Below are 25,427 nucleotides of genomic sequence, written 5' to 3' on the forward strand. Positions count from 1 at the left end.
CTTGTTTGTTTTGATTTTTCTAATTTGCATTGTTAGGCCGGAACGGCTTTGTGCCTGAAATTTGAATTTCAGTATCAATTTCAGTACCAATATAAAGAGGTTTATGTTATTAAATAGGCTGTGTTGTGAAACGTTGTTAGAATTTGTTATTTAAAAAAAAAGAAAGGAAGTTAGCTTCGGCATGCCGAAGCATACTTGGCTGTAAACTAGTGTAATTAACAAACAACCAAAATCCCATTTACAGATTTAAATATCTGTGGGCACTAGACAGCCCAGTCGGACCTGAAAAATGTACATTTTTCCTATGGAAAAGGGCTGCAGGTTCACATCCCCATCATGGACAAAGTCCAATCGCTTTTATTAAGGCTGTCCAAAATTTTCAGTACTGAAACGTTCGCAACCTCTTTACATAGGAAATTCGTATGGAAAAAGGCCAGGGAAATTCAGATAGTCTCATTTTTTCGGGGCCTGAACCCATGAATTTCCCTCGCCTTTTACATAGGAATTTCCTATGGAATTGGATATGAGAAATTACTATGGAATTGAATATAGGAAACTCCTATGGAATTGGGAATAAGAAATTCCTATGTAATTGGTAGGGAAAATTTCTTCGAAATTGCCTCAAAACCAATCTCAAAATAAATTAGTTTAAAATTTATTTGTTCTTCAAAATATATGCTAATATATGCTTTATTTAACTAGTTTTTTGATCTACATCAAAAATTAAAAACTAATACGGAACTTTTGGGCACTAAAAATGATGTTAATCCTTTTTGTTTATTTTTTTGGTCCTGGCGGCATCCTTGCTTTTTGCCTTTTGCTTCGCCTCACGGACATTTTTGGTGTAGTCTTTGAAGCTAGCGCCGTCAGACCTGGTGGCTCTGTAAAATATATACAAAATGTAGTAAAAATAATCTTTTTAAAATATATAATAATACTATATTACAATAATATAATTGTTAGATTAACCATTGTTATTTTCTATCAAACTATTCCGAGCCCAAACCAAAATATTTGTAAACAAAACAAATTTACAAATAAGTACATATGTACATACATATACAAAAACAACGGCCAAACTCGCTACTGGGGCAGGCTCCGCCGGTAACACAAATAGATTGATTTGCGCTCGCTTCTAAGGGATTATTTCCCCCTGAAATTGTCCTATGGAATTTCCTATGTACACGAGCAGCGAACGCTTCGTAGAAAAAATTCCCCCTGAAACCTCCTGAAAAGGTTCATGTGGTGCCAACCCCTAATTTTTTCCTATGGAAATTATTGTGGAATCAAGCACCACATGCCTGACGGTCCGACTGGGTGATCTTAGCATTATGGCCGTAAGAGTGGGCGTGGCACCCTGTTGATATACGGATGCGCTGCGCAAGAATTTCAAGAACCCACATGCCAAATCCGAACATTCTAGGTGTTATAGTTTTTCGTTCATACGGACGGTCGGACTGATGAACATGGCTGGATCGATTCGGGTGGTGATCCTGATCAAGAATATATATACTATATAGGGTCGGAAACGCATCCTTCTACCTGTTACATACTTTCCCTTTTACTCTACGAGTAACGGGTAAAACTATCAGACACCCTATCAGCTAAAGAGAAAGCGCCACCTTTCGTTCATTCTTATCAAGATTTCACTAACCGCACAACGTGAAACTTAGGTTCAAGGACTTCCAATTAAATGCAACGCGCACCTGAGGCTCCTCCGTCTAGTGCTGGCTTTGAACTACTTATCTCCCGTATTGACCAGATGATGTCAATGATGATGAAAATGATAAAGATTCTTACCGGCCGTTTGCCTTCTGATGCGTCTAAGATCAGGAGACATGTCTAATTTTGGCATTCGTTTCTCATTTCGGAACGCCAATGGCCTCTCTGGCAAAAGTCTCGAGTTAGAGCACTATAATACCGATAATTTAATTGATGTAATGATAATAAACGAAACGCATTTCAACACCCGCTAACATCTCCGAATTTTTAAATATGATTTATTGACGGCCAAATATCCCTCTGACCGTCTTCGAGGAGGTGCTGATATTTTAGTCCGCTCTCACTTGCAATATTCCTCGTACAGTTCAAAGCACCGTCCTATGAGATATAGTGATTCCTTTTATTAAGTGACCCCCACCATTTCAGAGTCAGCTCAAGACTTTGGACAACCTTTTAGCGAATTCTCAAACCGTTTTATCATAGCTGGTGACTGGAATGCTCACAATCAATTTTTGTGTTGTAGGCGCACTTCACCGAGAGGTGTTTAGCTTTTAGACCATATTACGTCTTCAAGTCTTAGCTTCAGGAAGTCCAACGCACTTTCCTTCTGATGCAAGGAGAAATCCAACGGCAATTGATTTTGCCATATATAAGGATATTTCGTCCAACTTTCTAACAGTACATGAATCACATGAACAATGTTTTGATCAACTTCCGCGTAAAATACTTTAATGCGTCGCTGTTTCACTCCAACTTATAACACCAAGGCTGCTTTTTCGCCGGGCTAATCATCTTACAATCCTTATTGAGAATGATAAATCTGCTGATCTGAGTTGTCCTCTGGATTTTGATGCTGCTGTTTATGATCTTACTTTACCGCTGCCGTATACACTGCTAACGGTAATCACTCTGCCGTTCCGCAGCTAAATACACCTTTTAAATCCTGGAATAACGACTCTGGTTAGGCAGAAGAGATCACTACGGCGCCGCTTGGTGCAAACACGTCATTCACAAGCCTTAGCTATCTTAAAAAGTGCTGATTCATTATTAAGAAAAGATCTTTATGATTCTAAGTCGGTCCTTTTCCTCCGTAAACTTAGTGCTTCGGTTCGGCTGTTGATCGAGGCTTCGAACTCTGGAAATGTAGAAGTTTCCTTTGTTTCGATCGGACGGTACTTGGGCAAAGAAGGATGATGAAATAGCTAAGGAATTCGCTGATTCTTTGGAAGAAAGATTGAAGCCTTGTGAATTGGTCACTGATGAGGAGACTTTTGATGATTTTCCCTCTGTTCCTGCTTCTCAAATTCTGCCTATTGATGCACAAGAAGTTAATAACCAGCGACTAAGCGACTAAAGGTCCCTGGGGATGACAGTATCGACTTGGCTAAAACTCTGCCAGTAGTAGCTATTTCGTTTCTTACGCGTGTCTTAATTGCTATGATTGTTCTTTCATATTATCCAGATCAGTGGCAGCACGCGAATGTCCAGTTTCTTTTCCATAAGCCTATTGCCATCACCAAGTTTTTAAAGCGAATTTTTGTAAAAAGTTTATGTTTATCTATTTTCAGGACTAAATTTCGAATCATAAGTTTGGTTTCAGGAGTTTGCATATCGCTGCTGAGCAAATGCTTCGGGTGGTCAACCATATCCTTAAAGAGACGGAAAAGTGTGCTTGTGGAGTATTTTTAAATGTCAAGCAAGCCTTTGATCGATTCTGGCACCGCGGCTTACTTTTTAGGCTTCCCCCGACATACTTTGATCTCCTCGGCTCATTTCTTATTCGCGGAACCTTCCAGGTAGCATCGAGTAACGAACTATATAGAGGCGCCAATTGCTCTGCCCGAACCTCTGCCCAACCTGTGCTAAGAGCCAATTCAAGGCCAAGTTTGAAGCTAACTTAGGTGCGAAGCAACAGCAATAGGGTTTACGATTAATTACAAAAACAAAACAGTGAGCAAGAGCGGTGCAGAATGAGGTGGGAATGAATTACAAGTTCGATCGAACTTTGAAAAAGAGGGGAAATAAGCTTTTTTCGCCTAGGTGGCATCATAGCCTCATTATCTAAAGAGAGCGGCAGAGCAATTGGCGCCTCTATATAGTTCGTTACTCTATGCAGGTAGATTTTCGAGGATCTAAGCCTGCTTCAAGGCCTATACTTTCTGGAGTCACTCCAGGAAGTGCGCTTTGCCCTGTCTTATATTCCATATTAACCTCGGACCTTCCTTCGCCCAGAATGCACCTCTGAGAGGCCGTTTGTTTCGGCAGGGGCCCTTTCTAGACATGAGTGGATTATTCGTTCAATAATTTTAGCCACCATATCCAGCATGTAGAGGGTGGTAAGATAACCAGCCTCTGTTAGGCAGATACATGTCATCATACTCTTTTTATTTGCTTTCATTGCAGTTGTGAGCATTACGCTCGCAATGCACACGATCTCTGAGATTTGTGCCATACTTTCTTACTCTGAGAACAGTTTTTCCAACACCCTTTTAGGGCCTACCGGGCATGTCGCCGATGGCCTACTAAATTTCCGGAGCCTTTTCTTGTCGAGTTTATAGCGAAGGCCACTGGTTGAATTCTAGTTCTTCACATATATTGTTTCAATGGCGATAACAAAGTTCTCTCTAACCACCCCGTCTCAACCTCACAGTCTACTTCCGGTAGCTTGTCCATAGTTTGTCCACGAAATGCACAGAAGTTCTCGCACGTCCCGTCGTCGTCTGTTACTCGCATGCAAAACACTTTCCTGTACAGCAGGTCCATTTGGCTCATGCATAGCCTTCTCCCGCGCCCAAGTATCAGCTGCTGTATATGTAAGCGTAAAGGTGGTGTAAAGGTGGATCTTCTTTTTACAGAGTCAAAATACGAGTATCGGTATTTTAATATAAAAATGCCATACGATTATAATGTACCCAGCGGGAAAATGCGTTGTGGGTATTTTAAGGTGTACCAAAAACTGCTCTCTTATACCCTATTCAGACACAGGGGGTTTTCGCTTCATCGACCAAATTCCGCTTCAGCGACCTTTTCTTCCATTAGAAAGATAAGGGTAAAGTCGCTACAACTCGCTTCAGTGAAAAATGGGACCGCACACGCAACTCGATTTAGTACCCAGTGTTTTTACTCAGTATTTATTACGAGCTTAGGTAATTTTAATTCTTGGCGTTACGTTACTTTTTTAAAAGTAAATAAATATAAATATAGAGAAATTTTTGTTGGTGCAGGTCCAACGGTTTGGAACTTTGCAATTGATCTAATATTGAAAATAAATATTGCTATGCTTTTTTTAGGGAAATGGCCAACTGGCAGCTTATGTCCTTCCTAGCAAGAAGGAAGAAGAAGAAAAAGCCATTTGAAGGCGAATTGTTGTTGAAAAGTGTTATAATACTTAAAAATCTCCAAACTGTTCTAACTTGTGAAAATTCTCGTTGCGTCACTTTTGGCCCACAACAGTCCCTATTCAATATTCATTACGCTTGCCTGAATGGAAATCTCATCCTTGATCTTGAATTTGCTAATAGCAATTAAATAATAAATTATTTTTAATTTAATAGCATTCCACATGCTAGCGCTCTAATAGTATTTAGTTTGCGTTGTTTTTCATTACTTTCTGCCTTGTCCCTGATTCACTCATTTCGCGACCAGAAGTGGTAAAAATGTAAGGATGTAAGGAGTGGTTTGTTCTTCAATCTTAAAAGTCATAATCATGTCTTTTCCCGCTGGATTTAAGTATGATTTAAATTGCATAATATTGTTTTGTCTTCTAGGGTGTAAAAGCTTTGGTTCTCCGAAATAAGCTTCCTATTTTGTTATAAATAACACTCTTATACGGAAATCAGCCTTGTTAAATCAATCAGAAGAATTTAATATATCTAAATTAATATTAAACATGTTTAGCTCTTTCGATTTTTTTTAAAGTGGTTGCTCATCTTACTGGCTATAAGAATTAATGGTAATTTTGTACAACATTAAAAAATCAGACGATTATGAAGATCTCAATCCAGCAAAGTCACACAGTATCTGAAATTATTTAAATTGGTGGATATTACAAATAATATATAATCAGAGTGAAATTACCTTGTCGGGCTTATAAAGATGTGTATGTGGCAACAAGAACGTAGAACCCAAATCTCTTTCAGTCATTGTATTAGCATCCTTTTTTATATAAAGTTGTTGAATGAAATCTCAATTTACTTATTTTATTTTACTGAATTACCTCACTTAATGTGCTCGTTTTGTGGGTGTACTCATCAAATGCTTCTTTGAAGAAAGATATCTCATCTAATCTGATTAATGAAGAAATTCAAGAAATTTAGTTTAGCAAATATTTAAAGGTTATTTTTATTACGGATTTGTTATGCGTGTGTGATTTTAACAGAGCTCGCAAATAACCGCCAACCGATCTACTCGTATATAACGTAGTCGCTTTTTGACAAACATTTTTCGTTTTCCTTGCCTCTTTTCGTTCGACCAAATTTTCCTGCAACAAGAACTCCGTGTTAAGTCAATGCCCACGGCAAAACAGACTCTTAAGTACAACTGCTTAATAAATGTTTGATGTTTACTGCTAGAAAAAGAAAAGTATAGGTTTTTGTTGTTTTTGTTGTCGTTTCGTCATCGAAATGTTTCGTTTTTACCGTTTCTTCCTACTTAAACATCTGTATAGTACGTGTAGATACATTATCAGCCCTCGACAACAAAAACTTAAAACTTGAGGTAGGGCCACAAAATATTTCATTATAAAGAAAATAAGCCCCTAATGGCTACTGTGACGGTGTAATTAATGTTAGTGAATCAATGAGTAAGATTTGTACATCCTTGCAGAGGGTATAATGACTTCAGTCAAATGTTTGCAAATAAAATGTTGCAAAATAAAAATTTTAACTGAAATGTATTGGTCTCGTCAATACCTATCGATTGATCCAAAAAAAAAATTTGCCACGCCCACTCTAACGCCCATAACGCTTAAATCTGTCTACCGCCGGTAGGTGGCGCATTTTAATCTCGCTTTGCTGCTTGCATATCTCCATTTCCCTTTGGTCCCTTTAGCTGAGTAACGGGTATCTGATAGTCGCGATACTCGACTATAGCGTTCTTCCTTGTTTTCACTCAAAACGGCAATCGCTCCAGTGAATATACAATTTTTTGCCAGTAGCGGCATGCATTTACTTTTTATGAACTATATTTATATCGAACTAAAATTAAAAAGTATGTTACTTACATGGGAATTTCCAATACATTTTTGTTACTAACGAGGGCCGATACCTCGAAGCCTGCAGATACAAGAGCAGATCTGGGTGTTGTGGTGCCTCTGTAGAGAACATTATCTGGCAAAGTTAGATTTTGTAAACAATTTGAAGCAACAGGTCGGCATATAATTATATTACCATCATCTCTATGCTTTACACTTTGATTTGTATTACCCATAAATGATCTAGTAGGATAATGAGGTAAATGAGAGTTTTGAGCAATATAGGGTAAACAGTATTTTGCTCTTGGAATCATTAAGGTAATAGAGCGCTCAGTTTGGTCTTCTCCTGGGCTATGGTCAGCACCACTATCATGTTCTTTAGTTGTACTCCTTATATTGAAATCGTCGCTTAAGTTACAAGCTGAAGAAGCCCTGTAACTGTGTATCAACCTTTGTTTAAGTTCTGCAGGTTTAAAATTCGTGTTCTGCCCTCCAATACGTTTCTATCAAAGAGAATTATAAAAATGTATTATTGACCCCATATTGTTAGTTTTTTCACTTGCCTTTTTAGAAATTGGGGTCATGCCTTGACTTAATGTACTCTTAGTTTCGATTTTACAGAAAGTTGGTCGACCAATTTCGGTTGATGTTAATATACTAGGGTTTACAGTAGAAGGTGCAGTACATAGTTCGCTTGCTTTGCCGTTGCCGTGCTTGCCCTTAAGCTTGGTGTTTATTATTAGGAAGAAGAATAGAAGCAAAAGAGACAACATTGTTCCACTTATAAAAATAAATATTATTATAATCTTCATGTTAACTTGGCACTTTGTTCCAGCGTACCAAGAATAGCATTTGCATGAGGTTTTCCCCTGATGCCCTTTGTCCTCCGACTTATTTATACATTTGCCATTATAGTTACAGATATCGCAGCCGATTACATTATTTGAGCAACGGCGACCGGGGTACAAAGCATTAATAGATATATCTGTATAACCCTCCTTGCAACTACAAGTGTAGCTGCCAATCAAATTAAAACAGTGAGCATCAATGGAACAGTCATTAAAGTTTTCGTAACGACATTCATCAAAATCTAAAACGATGAAAATGATAACATTTTAAAAGAAATAACCTTAAGCATTTGAAATTAAAACCTTTAAATTCTAGCAAGTGTAGACTGTTTTTTGAAGTGTAAAATCCAGTGCCTCCAATACTGAAGTTGCTTTGCCGTAAATACTTTTGAAATACGGAATTAAGTTGTTCCTCATCGCTATTTTCTGATAACTGTGTATATATATTATTATTTCTTTATTTTTTCACTTAGAAGTATTTAAATGCTCACCTGTAGCAATAATGTAACCGTTAACTTATCTTTTTCTTCGGCAAAAACATTTCGTAATTGCACACCATGAAAAATATCTCTATAATCAGATTGCATAACCATGCGATCAGCGGCTTCTAATAAAATTTTATTTATATATGGAGTTTCAATTTTCAAATTACTTTTTATGATATCGCGAAGCTTTAATGAGTGGTTCCCCGCCCAGTTGGCTTGAAACTTCATTTCGTATGTATAAGTAGCTAAAATAAATATAAAGAAATGTCAGTCATAGTAAAGCAATATAACAGGAACACATACGTTTGCAAGGTCGGTCGGGAAACATCCGTCCAAAACTTGGTCGACATTCACAAAGACTCGTGGATTCGGTATTGTTAGCATAAGTAATGCATAATTCATTTTTGTTCAATCTGCACGGCGGATGGCAACCATTAGAAGAATTGTTTTTGTTCATATAATTAGTCTTTGAAAAAGAATCAGCAACAACAGCACCAAGAAGCATACTATTTATGTCGCTGGGAGCATATCCATGCTCATCTCGGGTAGAACCTAAGCTCAATTTGTTTGAAACCCTAATACTGTTCACAGTAAGAGATGGCTTCGCTAGATAGTCTGAAGTCTTTAAACTTTTAGACATTTCACTTAAATTTGCAACACTACTTTTGTAAATTTCTTGTGACTGCTTGTTTATCGTTGAGGATGTAAGTACTTTGTCTAAACTGATCGAAATCGTTTTCTTCATATAGTTTTTCGATGAGTTAGCAATTGAGTGATTAATGGATATGTATTTTTTTGCATCTAAACTTTTTTTGAATATAGATAAGTTTCTTATATTGACAGTTTTCGTTTTAGTGGGTTTCAATATGTTTAAATATTCGGTTGTATGCGTAGATATAGAAGGCAAGGAACTTATTGTTTTCGAATTGTCTACTATTACTGACATTGTGTCCCATTCCAATGTTCTTTTTGAAACTGAAGTAATTTCGTCCTGCAACATTTCAGATGGTTCAAGCATTTTGATATCGTGCCTAAGTTTTTTTAATAAATTATTTTTGCAACCTTTAGTTTGGCATTTTATGCCTAAAGTCGAATCTCGCCAGTTTTGACTAGAGTCAGAATGTGGCTCTCGTATTAATATTAATGAAAATGTGTCTGCATTAGAAACTGGTATTACTGAACTGTATTGGAGAATGTTCAGGGCTTTTACGAAAGACGGTTTGAACTGGAGGTCGTCTTTTGACGTGAGCATAAAAGAATTTGAATCCTTAGATATTTTTGATCTTAGTTGAAAGCGTTCGTTTGAGATAAATGGGTGATTTGTGTTAAACGTATTTGTTTTCAAAACAAATGTGGAATTTACAGAGTCAATTGAATACTCTGTTAAGGGTTCGACACGAAAATGTTCAGCTGTTGTCAGAAACACCTTATTTATATTGCCGGTCTGAATACTTTTTTTTGAAGACATCAACGAACTTGTAATTGTTTGTACGCTCTTAGGCATTGTAACACTTAAATATTTAATCATTGATGCCCACTTATTTGATGCAGTGTTAAGGTTTAGATCGCGTTTTTTAGTAGTATTAAGCTTTACAAAATGCAATGATTCGTTTGAGTTTTCTGTCTTTTGGTCTTGCTCAGTAAATTGTTTTATCTTTTCTTTTGGAATCCCATAAACATGTCTTATTGGCTTACCATTTGAATTATCTGAATAATTCAGTTTAGAAATAGATTGAGAAAAATGTTCATTTCTGTATATTGAAGTATACTTGCTTAATCCGCTTTGTCTTTTAGTATCCTTAAAGGAAACCGAATGCTGAGCATTCTCATAGATGGTTAATGTATTGTTTCGTTGTTTAAATTTAACATCAGTCTCATCGGGCTTTAAGTCTTCATGTTGAACAGGAAAAACTCTCTTACGGTTAGTCGTTAACTGGACTTCAACCTTATCGTCGTTTAGAGGTATTTTAATATGTGACATTAAAAAACTATCAATATGACCTCTTACGGTTGTTGCGTACGGAATATTCTCTGAGTCTCTTTTGAAAGTTAGAGGGCGAGCATGCATATTAACTGTATGGCTAATGACGTCATTTTGAAGGTTAACTTGGTGAATGACAGAAAATGTAGATACACCTAACGGCTTTCTATAAGACAAAGTTGGTTGTAAAGAGTCTAAAGAACAATCATGACTTAAAGAATAGTCAAAGGTATTTGACAAAGCTAAATAACTTTTAGTAGCTGGCCGACTTTCACCAAAAATTTGTGGTACTCGAAATACATCTAAAATTTGATTGTTGTAAAATGCAGTATTTAAGCTATTTAGTGACTGAGAAGAATAATGATCATGAATCGGATTGTTTTGAAATATTGTAATAGGTGAAAACCTAATTTTACCAGGTGTTCTCGTTCTCCACAATTGAGACTGGAAAGTTGATGGATACTGTAGTAGTATTTGTCGATTTACAGGTAGTGGTGGAGGCTTTAATAAACTGGCGTACTCTATCATAAATTCATTTCTATTCGAAAGGGAATTTTGTAACATCGTTGAATAAATCGTTGGAATACTGGGGTAAAACGAATTTATCGAATTTAAATGACGATACGTTATTGTAGTTCTATTACCGGCTAACAATGTTTGCGAAACTGTTTCATCAATATTTGGCCTTCCAAATATAACATTGGGGCTGGCCGTTATAACCTCGCCGGGTCTTATGGGAATACCGGTATTGATGAACGCGTTCTTATGCACCATAGATATTTCTTTATTTCCTAAGAAAGTCGAATGTTTTGCTAGATTATGTTTTATACACTTATTTACTACATCCATCTTTGGTGGATATATATGTAATGTGTTAATTTTTAATTTTCCAAGTAAATCAGCCGTTGTTGGTTTTGCATTTGTTGTGTTTAAGGGTTTGCCTTTTACATTTTTCTCTAAAGGTATATAAATTGGTTCTTTTACTGTGGTGTGGCTTTGAGCTGAATTTGTTTTTGATTTTTCTTTAATCAATTTATGTGTATGAAGTTGCGCCTTCTGTGTATTAGTTAGTTGCTTTTTGATTAAGTGTGCTACGACATTCAGCATTGGGCGAAATCGCTCCAAATGTAAGTTTTCAGTAATGATGGCCTGTGAAGATACTAATGAACTGTACTGTGATGGCTTTAATTTATTATTATTTTTTGTGAACACTTCACTATTTTCAGATTCCGATAATATTAATTCTGTAATGTTCTTCTTATAAATGTTCTGGTTGAGGCTCGATTTTTCTGATGTGTGTATGGTATTTTCAGAAAAGTCTGGTAGCTTTGAACTAAAAGTTGGTTTTCTCTCATTAGATATGGATGTAGCCTTAACGAAACTCATTTCTGAGTTCAAGTGTTCTTTCGACTTCTTCATAGTGGAAATATACTTCAAGTTTGGTTTTTTGATTATATTCACGGCAGTTACTTGAATAGTTTCACCTGCCCCCAGTGTGGCCATTGTAACAATAGTTTGGCGTTGGTTTTTTCTCTTTTTAAGCATAAGTTCGGATTTAATCGAAAATAAAAGATCTGAGTGTAACAGAGAGTTACCCACAGTATTAGTAGCAATATTTTTTATAACGTGAGTGTGAAGCTTTAAGTTATGGTTAGGAACATTGTGGTCACTTTCACAGACTCTCATTGTCACAGAAACATATGAAGCTGTTCTAGTCAAACTACTATTAAACATAGCTGTACAAATTGTACGTGTTTCTAATAAGGTCTTTGTTGAGTATATCATCAGGTAGTCAGATTGTTCCATATTAATTACCGAAGCTGATAAATTAATTTTTTTGTCCAAAATTGAAAAGTAATCAGGTCCTTTCGGATTAATATGAGTTGAAACCGTTGCTGGAAGGGACTCTGTAATAACGACTTGGGTGAGATTATTTTTACTTGTGCCATATGTTGGTGTTTGGTTTTTGTCGTAGACAGTTTTAGTAAGCAATATTTGACTGAAGTAGGTATTTGTGGTAGGCGAAAGATCCTCTGATGAATTTATAAAGGTCAAGAAATGTGCAGGTCTCGTGACTGTATTTATAACATTATATTTTGAAGCTACTACCATTACAGTTGTCTCTGGTTGGCCTCTATGTACCGTGTTAAAATAATGATATCTTGTTGGGAACATTCCAACCACTAACTCTGGGGTCTGAACATTAAAAGAAACAATATGTTTTATGACGTGAAATGTTAAATTTGACGTGACGCTTACCCTTGTGAAAGTGACGTCTATAATCAGTGGATTACTTGCATGCAAACACTTTCGGTCTTGCGTAATAGTGTTTGATATAACCATTTTTTCTCTTACCACATTTGAGCTTCCATTTTCCACATATGTAGTGAAATAAGTGCAAGTGGTAAGAAAAATGTTTGTAACAAAAGAATTATCAGGAATTAAAAGTGTGTCCTACAGAATGAATTAACGCGCTTTTTAAATTGGCTAATAAATTGTAAATAAATCTTACCTGCTCAATTGAAGGCAATGTTAAAATCATCTGATTTTTTAAAGTACTTGGAGCCAGAGTCGAGGGTTTGTCATATTGTTGTTTTATTAATCGACTGATATTATTTCTACACTTTTGGGTATCTGCCACGACCTTTTCCATAGGCTTTCCCTTTTCACTGGCAATTATTAGTTCTACTCCATTTGACATAACGTGAGTGGCAAGATTATACCTTGCTTCTTCCAATGTTTTCTCCGACACAGAGCCGTAAAGAACTTCATTTTCATGGTCCTGTACGTACCTCGTACTAATTCTTCCCGTCCTGTTATGTACTTGGAAGCGAGAAACATATCTTCCATTGCGTTCTATAGTGATTTTAAAAGACAATTTATATATTTAATTTATATAAGCGTTGTCAGCTAAATACAAATCTGAGGAGACAAAGGAAAGGGAAACCTGTAATTAACTGTATTAGTACAGTCGTAAAGTTGTTGTGTACAGAAATAAGGAGATGGTATCAATCGAACATTTGGTAGCATGGTCTTTGTCTATGAAATAACTATTTTAGTAAAAACAACGTTTTTTTCCTATCTCGCTGATAGTCGCAGCCTCAACAATTAAAACTTTTTTTTTAATTTGTAATAAAAATGGTCCTCCGGTTATGCATTTTAAATAGACGCAAATAAAAAGTTACACTTATTAGATATTTATATAATCAATTCGCAAGGGTATATATACATATATTAATTAATCAATTCGCAATTCAATTAATAGCCTTGATATTAATATTCTCAAATTGTCAGCAAAACATCAATTTTATTATAAAGGTTTTCGGTTAAAGGCCCTATTTTGTTTTATCAGAAGTAATGCAAAATAGCAAAAACTTTGTTAGACCCGATCGGTAGAACAACCATTTTGCCCAGTACTGTATTCGGGTGTTTTCGGAACTCCCCTCATCAGCGTTTAGTCCGTACTGAGGCCCTGCTTCCTCAGCACCGACCCAAAGGACTGCCGCCCTTCACCCAGAAAACCCTATCTTCCATTGTCGGATCCATTTGACAATAACATAAATTGCATTTTTTCCTTGATAATGCAGAATCGATGCATGATGCAACATTTCTTGTTGTGGACGGGGAAAGGTTTGAGTGTCAGATCCTGCCAAAACTGGAGTAAATTTTAAATTGATAGTTTTGAAGCACAGAAGATATTGAAGGTACATCTTAAATATGCGCTGCATATTTGTTTATTGTTTAAAAATAAATTTCAAAGCGTCAAAACATAGTCAATTACTTTTTATTGATCATATCTATGTACATTTTTATAAGGTATTAGTAAGAGGATAACTAAATAAAATTAAATTTATACATATATACATTTCATTCAGTTAAGTATTGGTATATGCGATTCTTTTATTACAAACAAACAAATAACAGTTACTCATATTAACTAGAAAACCATTACATGTAGGAATATATCAGAAGCAATGATATATTTATATATAATATGCTCATTATATGGTATGTTTTAAGTTTGCTGAACGTCGCTAGAAACCGAATACAATATTCACAAAATACAAGTTGCTTATTAAATTCCGTTTCGTTTATTTTAAACATAGCAAATAAAAACCTTTCAAAAATATTTCTTTTCTAGGATTGAACTGGATTATTTTTAGTCAGTGCCTTTTTTACAAATCGATAGATAGTTTAACAAATAACAGTTTATAGTATGTTTTAATTTTATACTGGTAAAATATTGAAATTTTTTTTTTTATTAATATTAACTTTTAACTCTTTGTATGATATAATAATGTATAATTTCTGTGAGCGTAAATGTTAATTTCGATGTGATAGTCAGAACAATGTGAATCGTTAATACAAACTTTATTGCTATTTCTTATACTCTAACGAAAATGGACCTTGTTTAGATTGAAAAGACATATGTAAACTTTAGATTAGATAATGCAAAGATTATGCTTTATTTTTGATTCAGAAACAGAAACGTGTTATATTTGTTTGTGAAAATTTGGATAATGTAGAAGACTCCTTTTGATAAATATTTTATCCTTGACTAGTAATCGGACATCTTCCAAAGAGGGACAGGACTTATTGCGCTTGTATGCGGACTTAATAAATACGCTGTGAACTATGGTTTTGTTTTTTAGTCGATAGCTAAAGTTGGAAACAGAATAACAAGGTAATTTAAATTTTGAAGTTAGACTTTCAGTAAATTTATCGTTGTCGACAATCGTATGGATTGTCTACTTGATTTTGCGAACCAAAGATCGACATCCCCTACAATGCTTTCTAATGATGCAGTTCGATCGCTCAATTCATTAAGTCCAACTTCCGTTGTCAAAAAGCCGTTTTGACCTTTTAAAACGGTAGTTTCATTTGAGCTCTGTGTGGTGTGAGTGAAAGAATTCATGGTGTCGGTTGGCTGAATTTCTATAAATGCGTGCCTCTTTTGCAATGAAACTGAGTGATCAAATTCGCTCCCTACAGTTGACAATACCGTACTAAACTCGCCAGGCCTTCGGCCGGATACATATAGTGTTACTATACTTGGATCTGGATGTTGCACTGCTAATTGACTTTGTTTACTACGCTTGTGTCCACTGTTTCCTTTTCGTGATTTCTTTCGGTGGTTTTTTGTAAACTGCGACTCATTGCTGACTGACTCAACATCCGCATCGGTCCCAGCATTATCGATTACATCCGTTTTTAGTAATGACCGCGATAAATCGTCCAAGTCCTGCAGGTTTTCACCTAAAAATATTGGTGGGGGTAAAGTGTTCGATATAGCTTGAGCCAGCGACAAAGACTCCTGCTGTTGCTGAATAAGTAACTGTTGCAACAATAAATTGTTTACATGAGCAGCCGGTCCAACAGACTGTATATTCTGCACAGTTGGTGTGGCAACTATGGTGTCTACACTATATTCTGTAGCTGTTATAGTTTGTGCAGTAGTATCATAGACAGTAGTTAGAATCTTTTTACCCTGAAAGGTCACCGGAAGTATGGTAGATTTTCCATCAAATATTGTAGTTACATATGTGGAAGTGTGGGTACGATATTCTGTGATAGGTTCAGTGGGTGAAACAACTGATGCGACATTTGGATTTCCGACAGCACCTATTATTGGGTGAGCGGGTAAGTTCAAATTTCCCAAAAGTAACTGGGAAAGCAATATGTTAGCAAGCGGTGCATTATCAGAAATTTGAGGCTGAATTGTAGTTACTAAGTACTCTACAGAATATGCTGTGGATGGAATAATATGTGAAAAGGACGTCTTCCTACCGCGTATTGTAGTTGGTGTAAATATTACAGAACTAGTGACAGATTCATGCAACAAATATTTTGTTTGTTCTGTGGCACCAGCAATATTTATACTAGAGATTTCCCGGTTCAGGTATAATGAACTCAATCCGTTGGTCCCTAATACTTTTACATACTCATTTGGACCCAACAGTTCGGTGCTCGTTTTGGCAGTGACAATGTTTTTGTACTCAGTTACATGACCGCTAACTACTGGTATAGTAACCTCAGATGGTAGAAAATGAGTAACTGTTATAGTTTGAACTTCATGTTCTATAGATGGCGAGTCAGAGGGGTATTCAATTCGATTACGACCCCGACCCCTTCCTCTATTCAATGTGTTAGAGTTCGAATTTCGGGAACGGGGCGTACTTGGTAATCGTCCGTGGTCGGCATTATTCTTGTTGTTATAGCTAGCATAGCTCTTTAGCCTGCGGGTGCTTGAATTTCCTGTATTTGGTCCAACAGGTCGCCTTACTGAGGCATTTGCAGATGTTTGTTGACGTCGAAAGTTATTAGTAGAACTTGAACGCGTAGTGCCTTTTAAAGTAGCATCTTTTTCTCTTAACGTAAATTGAGGGCGTTTTGTTGTCGGCCTAGTCGGCCGAATTGTTCTTAGATTTGTCGCTGTTGTTAAGTCCATCATTGTTGTCTGCGCGTGGAGGGAATGCCCCTGTGGAGAATGAAATCTTGATCCGAATCTAGAAGATGATTTATCCCTCGGGGATGATGTAGACTCTGCACGATCGTCAGAGCCCATAAGCTTTGATTCTTCTTTGGTAAATGTCGCTGTTTGGTTTTGACGACGGAATCGAAATCTGTTTCTTTTTACTGTATCTGCTTGCCGACGAACTCTCCTTCCAGATTTAGAGCGCGATAAAATGCGAAAAGAGCGCTTACTACGGTCAACCTTTTCCTGTAGCTCATATTCTTCAGCGTTGCTAGCATCATCTTCTTCAAATTCAGAATCATCTATAGAAACATTATCATTTGTTTTCACGTCCTTAAGACTTTCATCCTTCTGCTGACTTTGGAATAGTCCTCGCGGTGGAAAAAGTGTATTTTGCGGTCTTATTCTTGGCTGGAGACCAATAGGCCTCTGAAAACTTCGAGGCCGAGGATTGGCCGTCGTTGTTGTTGAGCTGCTTGTTGTTGTGGAAATTTTTGAACGGACCGATAATGGGTTTCGTCTGAGCGAAACTCCTGCGGAAATGGAAGTTGGACGGGTAACTGGCGTAAAGCCACTGGGTCCATTTATAGGCCTACGAAATCTCAGTAGAGGGTTGCTATTGCGTTTAGAGTTTTCTTCCTCATCAGCATCTTCATCTGTTGAATTTTCTTCTTCAACACTACTTTCTGAGCTTAGCTCCTTGCCCAATGTCACGGACTGGGTAAGCCTATCGCTTACCAGTAACCCTGAGTTAGTTGGCTTTATGCGTAATCTAGAGTTGGATATTGCAGAAACACGAAATCCGGGAATATTTGATGAACGATAAGAAACATTTATATTTTGTCTCCTGGAACTAACGACTGGGCGTGAGGATGAAGCAAACCGATTCTTCGAAGGTAAAAAGGCAAGATTAGACTGGGGAGTACTATCCGCTTCGATTAAACTTGTCAATGACTTAGTTGGTCGCCCAAACAGACGTCTTGATGGCTGCCCTTGGAATAAACTAGACTCGTTGGGATTAATTGGTACATTGGAAATTATACCCCTTCGCGACGAGCTATATCTACCGGCAGATTTTAAAGCAGGAGTTGCCGTAATAGTGGGTGTGATATCCGATCTTGTTATTATTGTCGCGCTACTTGGGGCTAAAGTTTTCTGTTTTGGTGCGAACGTAGGTCTGTTTCGTGAGGCAAAAGGCCGTATTACAGGTGCGAATGCCCGCTTCGTACTTTGTGGTGAATAATTTGACAGCCCTTCACTAGTTACATCCGAATCTGAAATAGTATGTTCATCACTTACAGATGTGGAAGTTTTTGTTAGCTCAATAGAACTGGCATGTGCCATATTAGAGATTTTAACAGTTGTTGGAAGCAAAATATCGTCAGACTGAGACTTTTCAAAGAAAAAACTTGATGTACTTTCTATTATTTGTGCATATCGATTGTCTATGACAGTTCCAATAACTTTTGATTGGTATAAGGTTGTAGTACTATTTTGTATACGCTTTCCTTCAATGAGCCTTACTAAACCCGTTCTATACAATTTTAGGCTGGATAAGCTATCATCAAGTGAGTTAGCTGACAGCTTGGCTAAAATTGACTTTTTGGACTCGTCAATTTGTAGTCGTGATGTGCTACTGGTTACTAAAATATCATGTCCCTCACTGTTCATTGATGTTAAAATTTCCGTTGTAAAATACAAAGTGCTGACTTCATCTGCATCAATTATTTGTTTATAATCGTACAAAACAGCATCCGGTGCACCAGTTCTAGTCTGTTGATCTATTGAAGTAACAGGCTGACTAGGTTTAAGCTCTATTGCCAAAGTGCTTGACAATGAAATATAATCCTCGTTGGATGGCACTAAATTTGTAACAGTTTCGAATCTTGAATCGATAATTGTCATATTAACATCATATGATGTGGTATAATAGGTATAAGTAGTATAATATGTGGTAATGTCAGAATGAAGGCTTTGATCAGTTAACGTGGAAATTATGGAATTTTCATAATTGGATTTCCAATGAATATTCGTATCGCTATCCGACAGACCTAAATTTTCATCAGTTGTCCGTGAATCATTAACAGCTAATACTGTGACGTTAGTTGGATCTATCACATTGGATATCGTTTCCTCTCTGCTTAATGTTGTAATCTCACCATCCTTTGCCAACTTCGTCCAATATGTAAATGTTGTATAGTAAGTAATAGGAAATGAAGAATCCTCTAAGTTTACTATTTTTGTAGGTTGCAAAGTTTCAGTACCCACGTTGGTTACAGTTTCAAGACGACTGATAATATTTGTGTCATCACCTACATACATTGTCGTATAAAAGGTAAATGTTGTAAAGCTTGTTTGGAGAAGAAACGTTGCTGATGGTATAATCTCCTCCGTATTACTTTCTGAGCTTACTTGGTCGTCCAGGGGACTCTTTTTAATAAAAGGTTTTGTATTGCCCATGTTGCTTGAGTTGCTCGAATTTACACCTATTTCAAATGTCATAAGTTTTTCGTTTGTCTGCTTCGTGTCGTCTGCTTCGGATGCCGAGATATTTAGCTTAGTGGTTTTCTGATCGCTTTCCATAATATAATTGGTTTGAAAGTTCGAAATTTTTTCAGTTATATAATTTGTGACTACCTCGGTTCGAGTTTGTATTTCAGTATCATTATCTGTGAAAATCGATGTATAATATGTATATGTCGTGAACAAGGTTTTACTATATTTTAAATCGTCGAGAAAGTTAGTTAATAACTGGTCGGTATTTTCTTTTTCAGCGGTATTTACTTTACTTTCCTGGATTAATAGACTAGCAATCTCGACAGGGATAGTAAACTTGGGTAATAAAGGTGAATCTTTTTGGTCAGCTAGCCGCATTGTGTTTTCAGAAATCTGGTTTTCGGCAATATTATCCAAAGTGTTTGACTGAAAATCAACATTAGACGGAAGTGTTGAAGAAGCGATATTTGTTATGATTTCTGTGTGGCTAGATATGGTAGTGCGAGACCCTTCAAAGAATGTTGTCAAATATGTGTAAGTAGTATATAGCGTTTTATACAATAGATCAACATCATCAGTAGCACTATCGTAGTCGTCATCTTCATTTTCATAATCATTTTCTGTCGTCACATCATAGTCTTCCGAGTCTCGAACTGTAGTTTCGTCTACATCATCTATTAACTCAGTAGACATTAAATTGCCATGTCGCTCTTTAACAGTCTCTTGGGACGTATTACCATCATTCAGTTCTGTCTTTTGATTCGATTGGGAAGCTTGTATGCAATAGAATTTAGTAGTTTCTACAATGTTATAAGCAAAAAGAGGATTGGCATCAATAACAATACTATCATCGCCAACATTCGGTGTCTTTAGCATCTGAGTAAGAAATACTTGTGAAGTTGTTTGGTTGCATAATTCTTCAAAATTATTCTCGTTCTCATTACTTGCCCCAATAACTGGTTTATCACCAAAACTGTCGCTATTAACGTCAGTAACAGTTTGATAGGTAATACTATCATGCATTTCATTTCTTTTAGATACTTCAGTTTGTTGAAAAGTTTTTTCTTGGTCAGCAGAATTTAATTTTGAGCTCGAAGAATTGCTTAGCTCAACAAAACTTGTGAAAGGATCGTCATCAATGAATACAGTTGTAGCGCCTTCCTGTTTTTGAATGATTGGTTCAATGTGATTTGTTGAATTTTGCGAACAATCATTAGTATAACAGAGTGAAGATTGAAGATTGTTAACTTCACTTGAAATCAATAGGACATCAGATAAAACCGAACTATTTTCTACCGTCTCAGAAAATATATTGTTAAGGTTCGATGTTGACAGAATAGTTGACTCTGAAGTTAATATGATATTCGAATGACTCTCTTCCTCACTTGAACTTGCAAAAATATCTGTCCCAAAACTTGACATTGTCGAAAAGATTTCGGTTTTGTTGAAGGTTGTGACCGGTTCTAAAGTACTCGGTGATATTTCGAGAGTTTGGCTGTTGTAGTCGTGCATTGACAAAGCTTGTAAAGTGGGCTTGCCTTTGATCGATGTAACGTGTCCAAAATGTTGAGTGCTCTGTATGGTACTGGGAGAAAAAACAATGACACTATCGCCAACAATAGTGGTAAACTCTGCAAATCCGTAATATGTTACTGAAGATAAGACTTGTTTATGGGGAGATTTTCTAATATGCTCTTGTTCTTCAACATTTTGTTCTGTACGTGATTTCTGTTCATATTTTCGTTCTTCCCTTGAAGCATATAAGCCAGGGACTGTCTGGTTTGACGGAGAAAAATCACCAAAGTGACTTTTAATTGTATACGTTTCCAAATGTTCAATCGATGACACCTTATCATCAACGAATTTATTAATGTTTTCTTTTATTTGTGAGTCAAAGCTGGAAGTATTAGTGTTGGCTACAGGTTCCACAGATCCTAACGGTTTATCCTGATGATCAGGATTTCTTAGTTCTCTTACTTTTGTACTTTGTTGGATTACATAATCCGTGTTTCCCACAAATTCTCCACGATTTACGCCTAGGCTATCGTCAATATCCTGCCAGTCGGCGTCATCGGAATTAAAAAGATCATTATGACTTTGTAAAAATAGTGGTGTCTGATGAGAACCGTCTTCACCTACCCAACTAGTAACTACAGACGGTGATAGATTTTCGTTTTCATAAAGGACTCTGGAACTCTTTCGAAGGTATTGTGCGTAAAGGCGACCATTATTTAAAGTAGTTCCTACAATTTTAGTGGCAAATTCTGTTGTTGTTCCATCCTGGATAAATGTCCTGGCTGTTGATGTCAAAACACCTATTTCTGGGCGTACTGTCAAGAACCGTCCATGAATATCGCCCACATGTCCTGATTCGTTATTTACCAAAAGTACAGTGGTTACATCTTGAAATCCAGATAGTTTTTAAGACATGGTGATAATGTTAAATAGTAATTACAGTACGAAAGCGTGAAAATCAGATATATACATTATAAGAATCAGGGCATTACAATTGTGTAGAGGAATAAATTTAAATGTTAAAGTAAGTTAATATTTCCAGAATGTACATTCCAAAAGATGGTGAAATCATAGAAAGAAATAAAGAAAATTAATAAGAAATAATGAAAATACTTTAAAATACAAAATGTTATATAGTTCTAAAAGATTTATTCTGAACCGGCATTCATATCAGTTTGATAAAAATTAGAATACTTATAATTTAAACACAACAAAATGACGATGCAAAATATAAAGGTGTAATTAGAACATAATTGTTCGGGATATTGTTTTAAAATTCTTACCATCTGCAGCTATCGCTTGCAAAGTTGGGGTCGGACTCACAAGAAAAGGTTGATCTGTAAATAAATGTCATATTTCTCAATAAACTAAAAGATATCTTAAGCGTCTAAAGTAAATTAAATTATTTGATTAAATAGCTCGTCGTGCTTGCAATCTCGACAGTTTCATAAAAACTTGTAACAATTGTAAACTTGTCCAAGAGTGTTTACATTTGCAATACAAAACATGCTGCCTTGAACAAGAGTGTCACAACCAAAATAAATTTCTCCATTAAAACAAATCTCGGCGCCACAGAAGTCTTGGTCTGATTTCAGGTTCTCAAACTCTAAAAGATGTTTTCATAATAAAAGACTACTTACAAATGTATGTACTATCTACATACTATAAACCATTCTGATATGGGTATAACATTGCTCGAACTGAAAAATTTCAATTAGTTTGCACAAGACAGAACAGAATCAAACAATTTGTTCTTGTTTAATTTTGTTTCCAATTTCTATAAGACAAACAAGAGAGAACTCTATAGTCTAGCGTCTCGACTATCAGATACCCGTTACTCAGCTTTTAAATTTAAACACTTTGCCACCTTGGGTAAACGACCCTCCGTTTCTATCTATATGTTGCATGTGAGTGCACTGCAGCTGCGTAGAGAGCAATTTTAGCTTTACATTAACCTAATCGCAATTAGACAAATGAAATAGTATTAAGTTTATTAGGAAGAGAACTGTAGAGACAAAAAAGTCAATTAATTTAAATTATTCATTATTTAATAGAATACGTTAGCTGCGCACTCTGCTCTCTCTTAGCGCTAGCAGAGTCTTTCACTCTCATTTTTCTGCACCTGATTATGTTTCTGGCAGCGTCAAGAAAGAAAGAGCAATCCATCAAAAAGACTAACTCCGTTTAATATTATGTATGTTTGCTAAACATGAACAATCTTAAAGCGCCTTATGTGTGTAAACTTAAATCTAAACGTTTGCATTCGTTGTTCAATAAAATATTTGGTCGAACAGCTTTTTTTAAAAAGAGTTCTCATTTCCGCGCAGTTCGGCTTGCAGCTATTTACACCCACGTGCACAAAGCAAGGGAATCTAATTCTGAAATCCCAATTCTCTATCTCTGAAAGTTTCACAGAAATCAGCGTCAAAATGTACTGTTTTTTAAGTTTGTGAGCGTTGAAGTTGGCGTGGCAACATTGTTTAAGGTCAGTTGGTGGGTATTGACGAGAACACTACATTTCAGCTAAAAATCTAGCATGAAAAATTTAGGGGCACAGTTGATTTGCATGTTCGCATAACGAATTTCTGTCTAAAATTATATCAGCCTCTGGGAGGGCATAAAAGTGAGCACAGCGAATAAGCATTTACGAATAAATTTGTTTTAAATGTAGCAACGAGAGTATATATAACTTCGACTTGCCGCTTGTTTCCTTTCTTTTTACTTATTAGAGATGCCCACAAACACCAAAATCAGCCACAGCACCAGTTTAAAACCGGTTTAGCTTGTGAGTACCTCACTTGGCCCGTTTAATATAGATATAAACTTACACATATAAATGATTTTGAAATTTCGCAATTCTCATGAGCTTGGGGACCCTAACCATTCACAGTTGATTTTAATCTACATTTATTTTTGAATGGATTAGGCTTATAAGTATCGCCGTTGTAGTCAGAAAAATGCATATAGATGTAATTTGCACCAAATTGGGAAAGCTACAGTGTTTTTTGCCATACTCACTTATTGCTTGGGAGGCATCAATGTGGACTATAGTTAATATCAGTGCGGTTAACAGAGCTAAGCTCCAGTTTTGATTGTGATATATGAAACATATCATGTTTATTCGAGAGGGAAGCGAGCTGATTTTTTTAAAGCGAGAATCAGATATCCTGTTGGGTTCGCGTGGCTGCAGCATTTTGATCCTTTAAAACATGTTAAGAAAAAATTCACTTATAGATGTGTTTTAAAAAAGTAAGCTATCTTATATCCGATAGTTTTAAGATATGTATTTTAAAGGTTGTAAGTAAATTTGACCTTTTTTATTATACTGATTTTTTTATTTTCATAATATCTGTAAGGAAACCGTTTTACAACAAATAGTGATAAATAAAATACCCTAATACACCTTCACATAAATGCGTAAAACACCAAAGCGAGTTTTGAAATCGATTAATATTTTGAGAAACCGCACGTCTGTCCGTTGAAACGAAAGTCAGAGAACTGATTTCACTGGCACAATAAAAGACTCATCCGGTTGTTGCTTTGTATTCAAGCTTCACGAATGTGGTTTGGCTGGTTTAACCAACTAGCCAATAGTTCCCTTTTAACAATTAATAAAACTTTTACCCCACCCTATAAATAAATAAAGGAAGCTTCAATAGCTTCAAAAATATTAATTATCACGAATATGTGTAGATTTCGAGTAACTAACCAAGAGTATTTAAAATTGTACTTTTCAATCTTGAGTGCTTAAAGACTTTGAGTAAAGCCCCAATCAGCAGTATTACATCAGATGTATAAAACATCAAAACTCTTATGTCTATTGCTACAACTGCAGTTGCACGGAAAAAATTAGAACAACAATGTACTGACATGGGTTAGCCCCTTAAAGCGGGGACCGAAACAAAGTAACAATACTGAAAAAGAAAACACAATAACTGTAAAGATTTAAGAAATACAAGGAAAACAAGGAAGAACCGTATAGTGCAGTGCGTCGACTTTCAGATACCTGTTACAAGCGGAAAAGAGAGATTGAAATGCGTCATTTACCCGCGATCTCAATATATGGTTATGGTTATACAGATTTACTTCACATCGACGAAAACCGCGAGCTAACCATAGGAGTGAGCGAGAGGCAAACACGCGGCTAACGCTTTTAGTCGGGTCTGTTTTTCAGCGCGGTATTCAGATGAGCTATGGAAATACCAGACAAAATACCACATTTAGCGATTGAGTTTCGATGAACGCCGTTAGCCGCGGTCCAAAGAATAAGAAATTTAATCTTTGGCGGTGTTCGTGCAAAGGCGATGTGGAAACTAAAAATAAAAAAGGGAAAGAAAAGCCCGAAAATCGACTGCAGGAAGTCAGTGCAGATAAAATAGGACGCCTAATCCAAGCTGTTGCCCTTTATTGTGGGATTTTACCGACAGGAAGCAACAGGGGCAAATCCGCAGAATAGTTGAAGTGCTGGAGGAGATCCACTAGAGAATCCCAGTGGTAAGGAACATTCTGAGTGGGACTTCGCTTTCTACATGGACATCCTGCCGGGCGTGTGCTCGCAAAGAAAGTAAGATCTGGCCAAAAGAATTTGGTTGCGTTGTACTAATAGAGGTGTCTTTTTAGCAGAACCACCAGTAATACGATCTCCAAAGACCTCTCCATTAGGACTCCGGACAACACCACCACCATCTACTTGGCTTCTATAGGGAGGAAGAAA

The 25,427-nt window shown here is 36.4% G+C and overlaps 3 protein-coding genes across 8 annotated transcripts in view; 1 reads left to right on the forward strand and 2 right to left on the reverse strand.

The window, feature by feature from the left end:
* The window catches only part of Arl4 (ADP ribosylation factor-like 4), a 63,503-nt gene that overhangs the window by 24,506 nt on the left and 13,570 nt on the right, over positions 1 to 25,427 (forward strand). The gene's annotated exons all lie outside the window — the stretch shown is intronic.
* Positions 655 to 24,777, reverse strand: LOC136116461 (serine-rich adhesin for platelets). 5 transcript variants are annotated; one of them, XM_065867371.2, is made up of 4 exons: positions 24,117 to 24,399; positions 23,732 to 23,913; positions 21,997 to 22,050; positions 655 to 881 (listed from the first exon to the last, which is right to left on the reverse strand). In XM_065867371.2, exons 2-4 carry the CDS (start codon positions 23,904 to 23,906, stop codon positions 778 to 780), a joined length of 333 nt encoding a protein of 110 aa, XP_065723443.1. In that variant the 5' UTR covers positions 23,907 to 23,913; positions 24,117 to 24,399; the 3' UTR covers positions 655 to 777. The 5 variants fall into 5 exon arrangements, with proteins under 5 accessions (XP_065723443.1, XP_065723442.1, XP_016944064.1 ...); XM_065867370.2 differs by lacking the exons at positions 655 to 881; positions 24,117 to 24,399 and adding exons at positions 13,996 to 21,600; positions 24,761 to 24,777; XM_017088575.4 differs by lacking the exon at positions 655 to 881 and adding an exon at positions 13,996 to 21,600 and having other exon boundaries at positions 24,107 to 24,350.
* On the reverse strand, positions 5,558 to 13,066 carry LOC108020364 (uncharacterized). 2 transcript variants are annotated; one of them, XM_036822201.3, is made up of 11 exons: positions 12,740 to 13,066; positions 12,487 to 12,681; positions 8,550 to 12,423; positions 8,253 to 8,491; positions 8,065 to 8,194; positions 7,477 to 8,003; positions 7,110 to 7,416; positions 6,944 to 7,049; positions 5,939 to 6,008; positions 5,800 to 5,877; positions 5,558 to 5,742 (listed from the first exon to the last, which is right to left on the reverse strand). In XM_036822201.3, the coding sequence occupies exons 1-11, from the start codon at positions 12,926 to 12,928 to the stop codon at positions 5,707 to 5,709; spliced, it is 5,751 nt and encodes a 1,916-aa protein (XP_036678096.2). In that variant the 5' UTR covers positions 12,929 to 13,066; the 3' UTR covers positions 5,558 to 5,706. The 2 variants fall into 2 exon arrangements, with proteins under 2 accessions (XP_036678096.2, XP_065723444.1); XM_065867372.2 differs by lacking the exons at positions 7,477 to 8,003; positions 8,065 to 8,194; positions 8,253 to 8,491; ... (1 more) ...; positions 12,487 to 12,681; positions 12,740 to 13,066 and having other exon boundaries at positions 5,939 to 6,003; positions 7,110 to 7,251.

Source organism: Drosophila suzukii, chromosome 4 (assembly GCF_043229965.1).
Source record: "Drosophila suzukii chromosome 4, CBGP_Dsuzu_IsoJpt1.0, whole genome shotgun sequence".
In the NCBI taxonomy this organism is placed as follows: domain Eukaryota; kingdom Metazoa; phylum Arthropoda; class Insecta; order Diptera; family Drosophilidae; genus Drosophila; species Drosophila suzukii.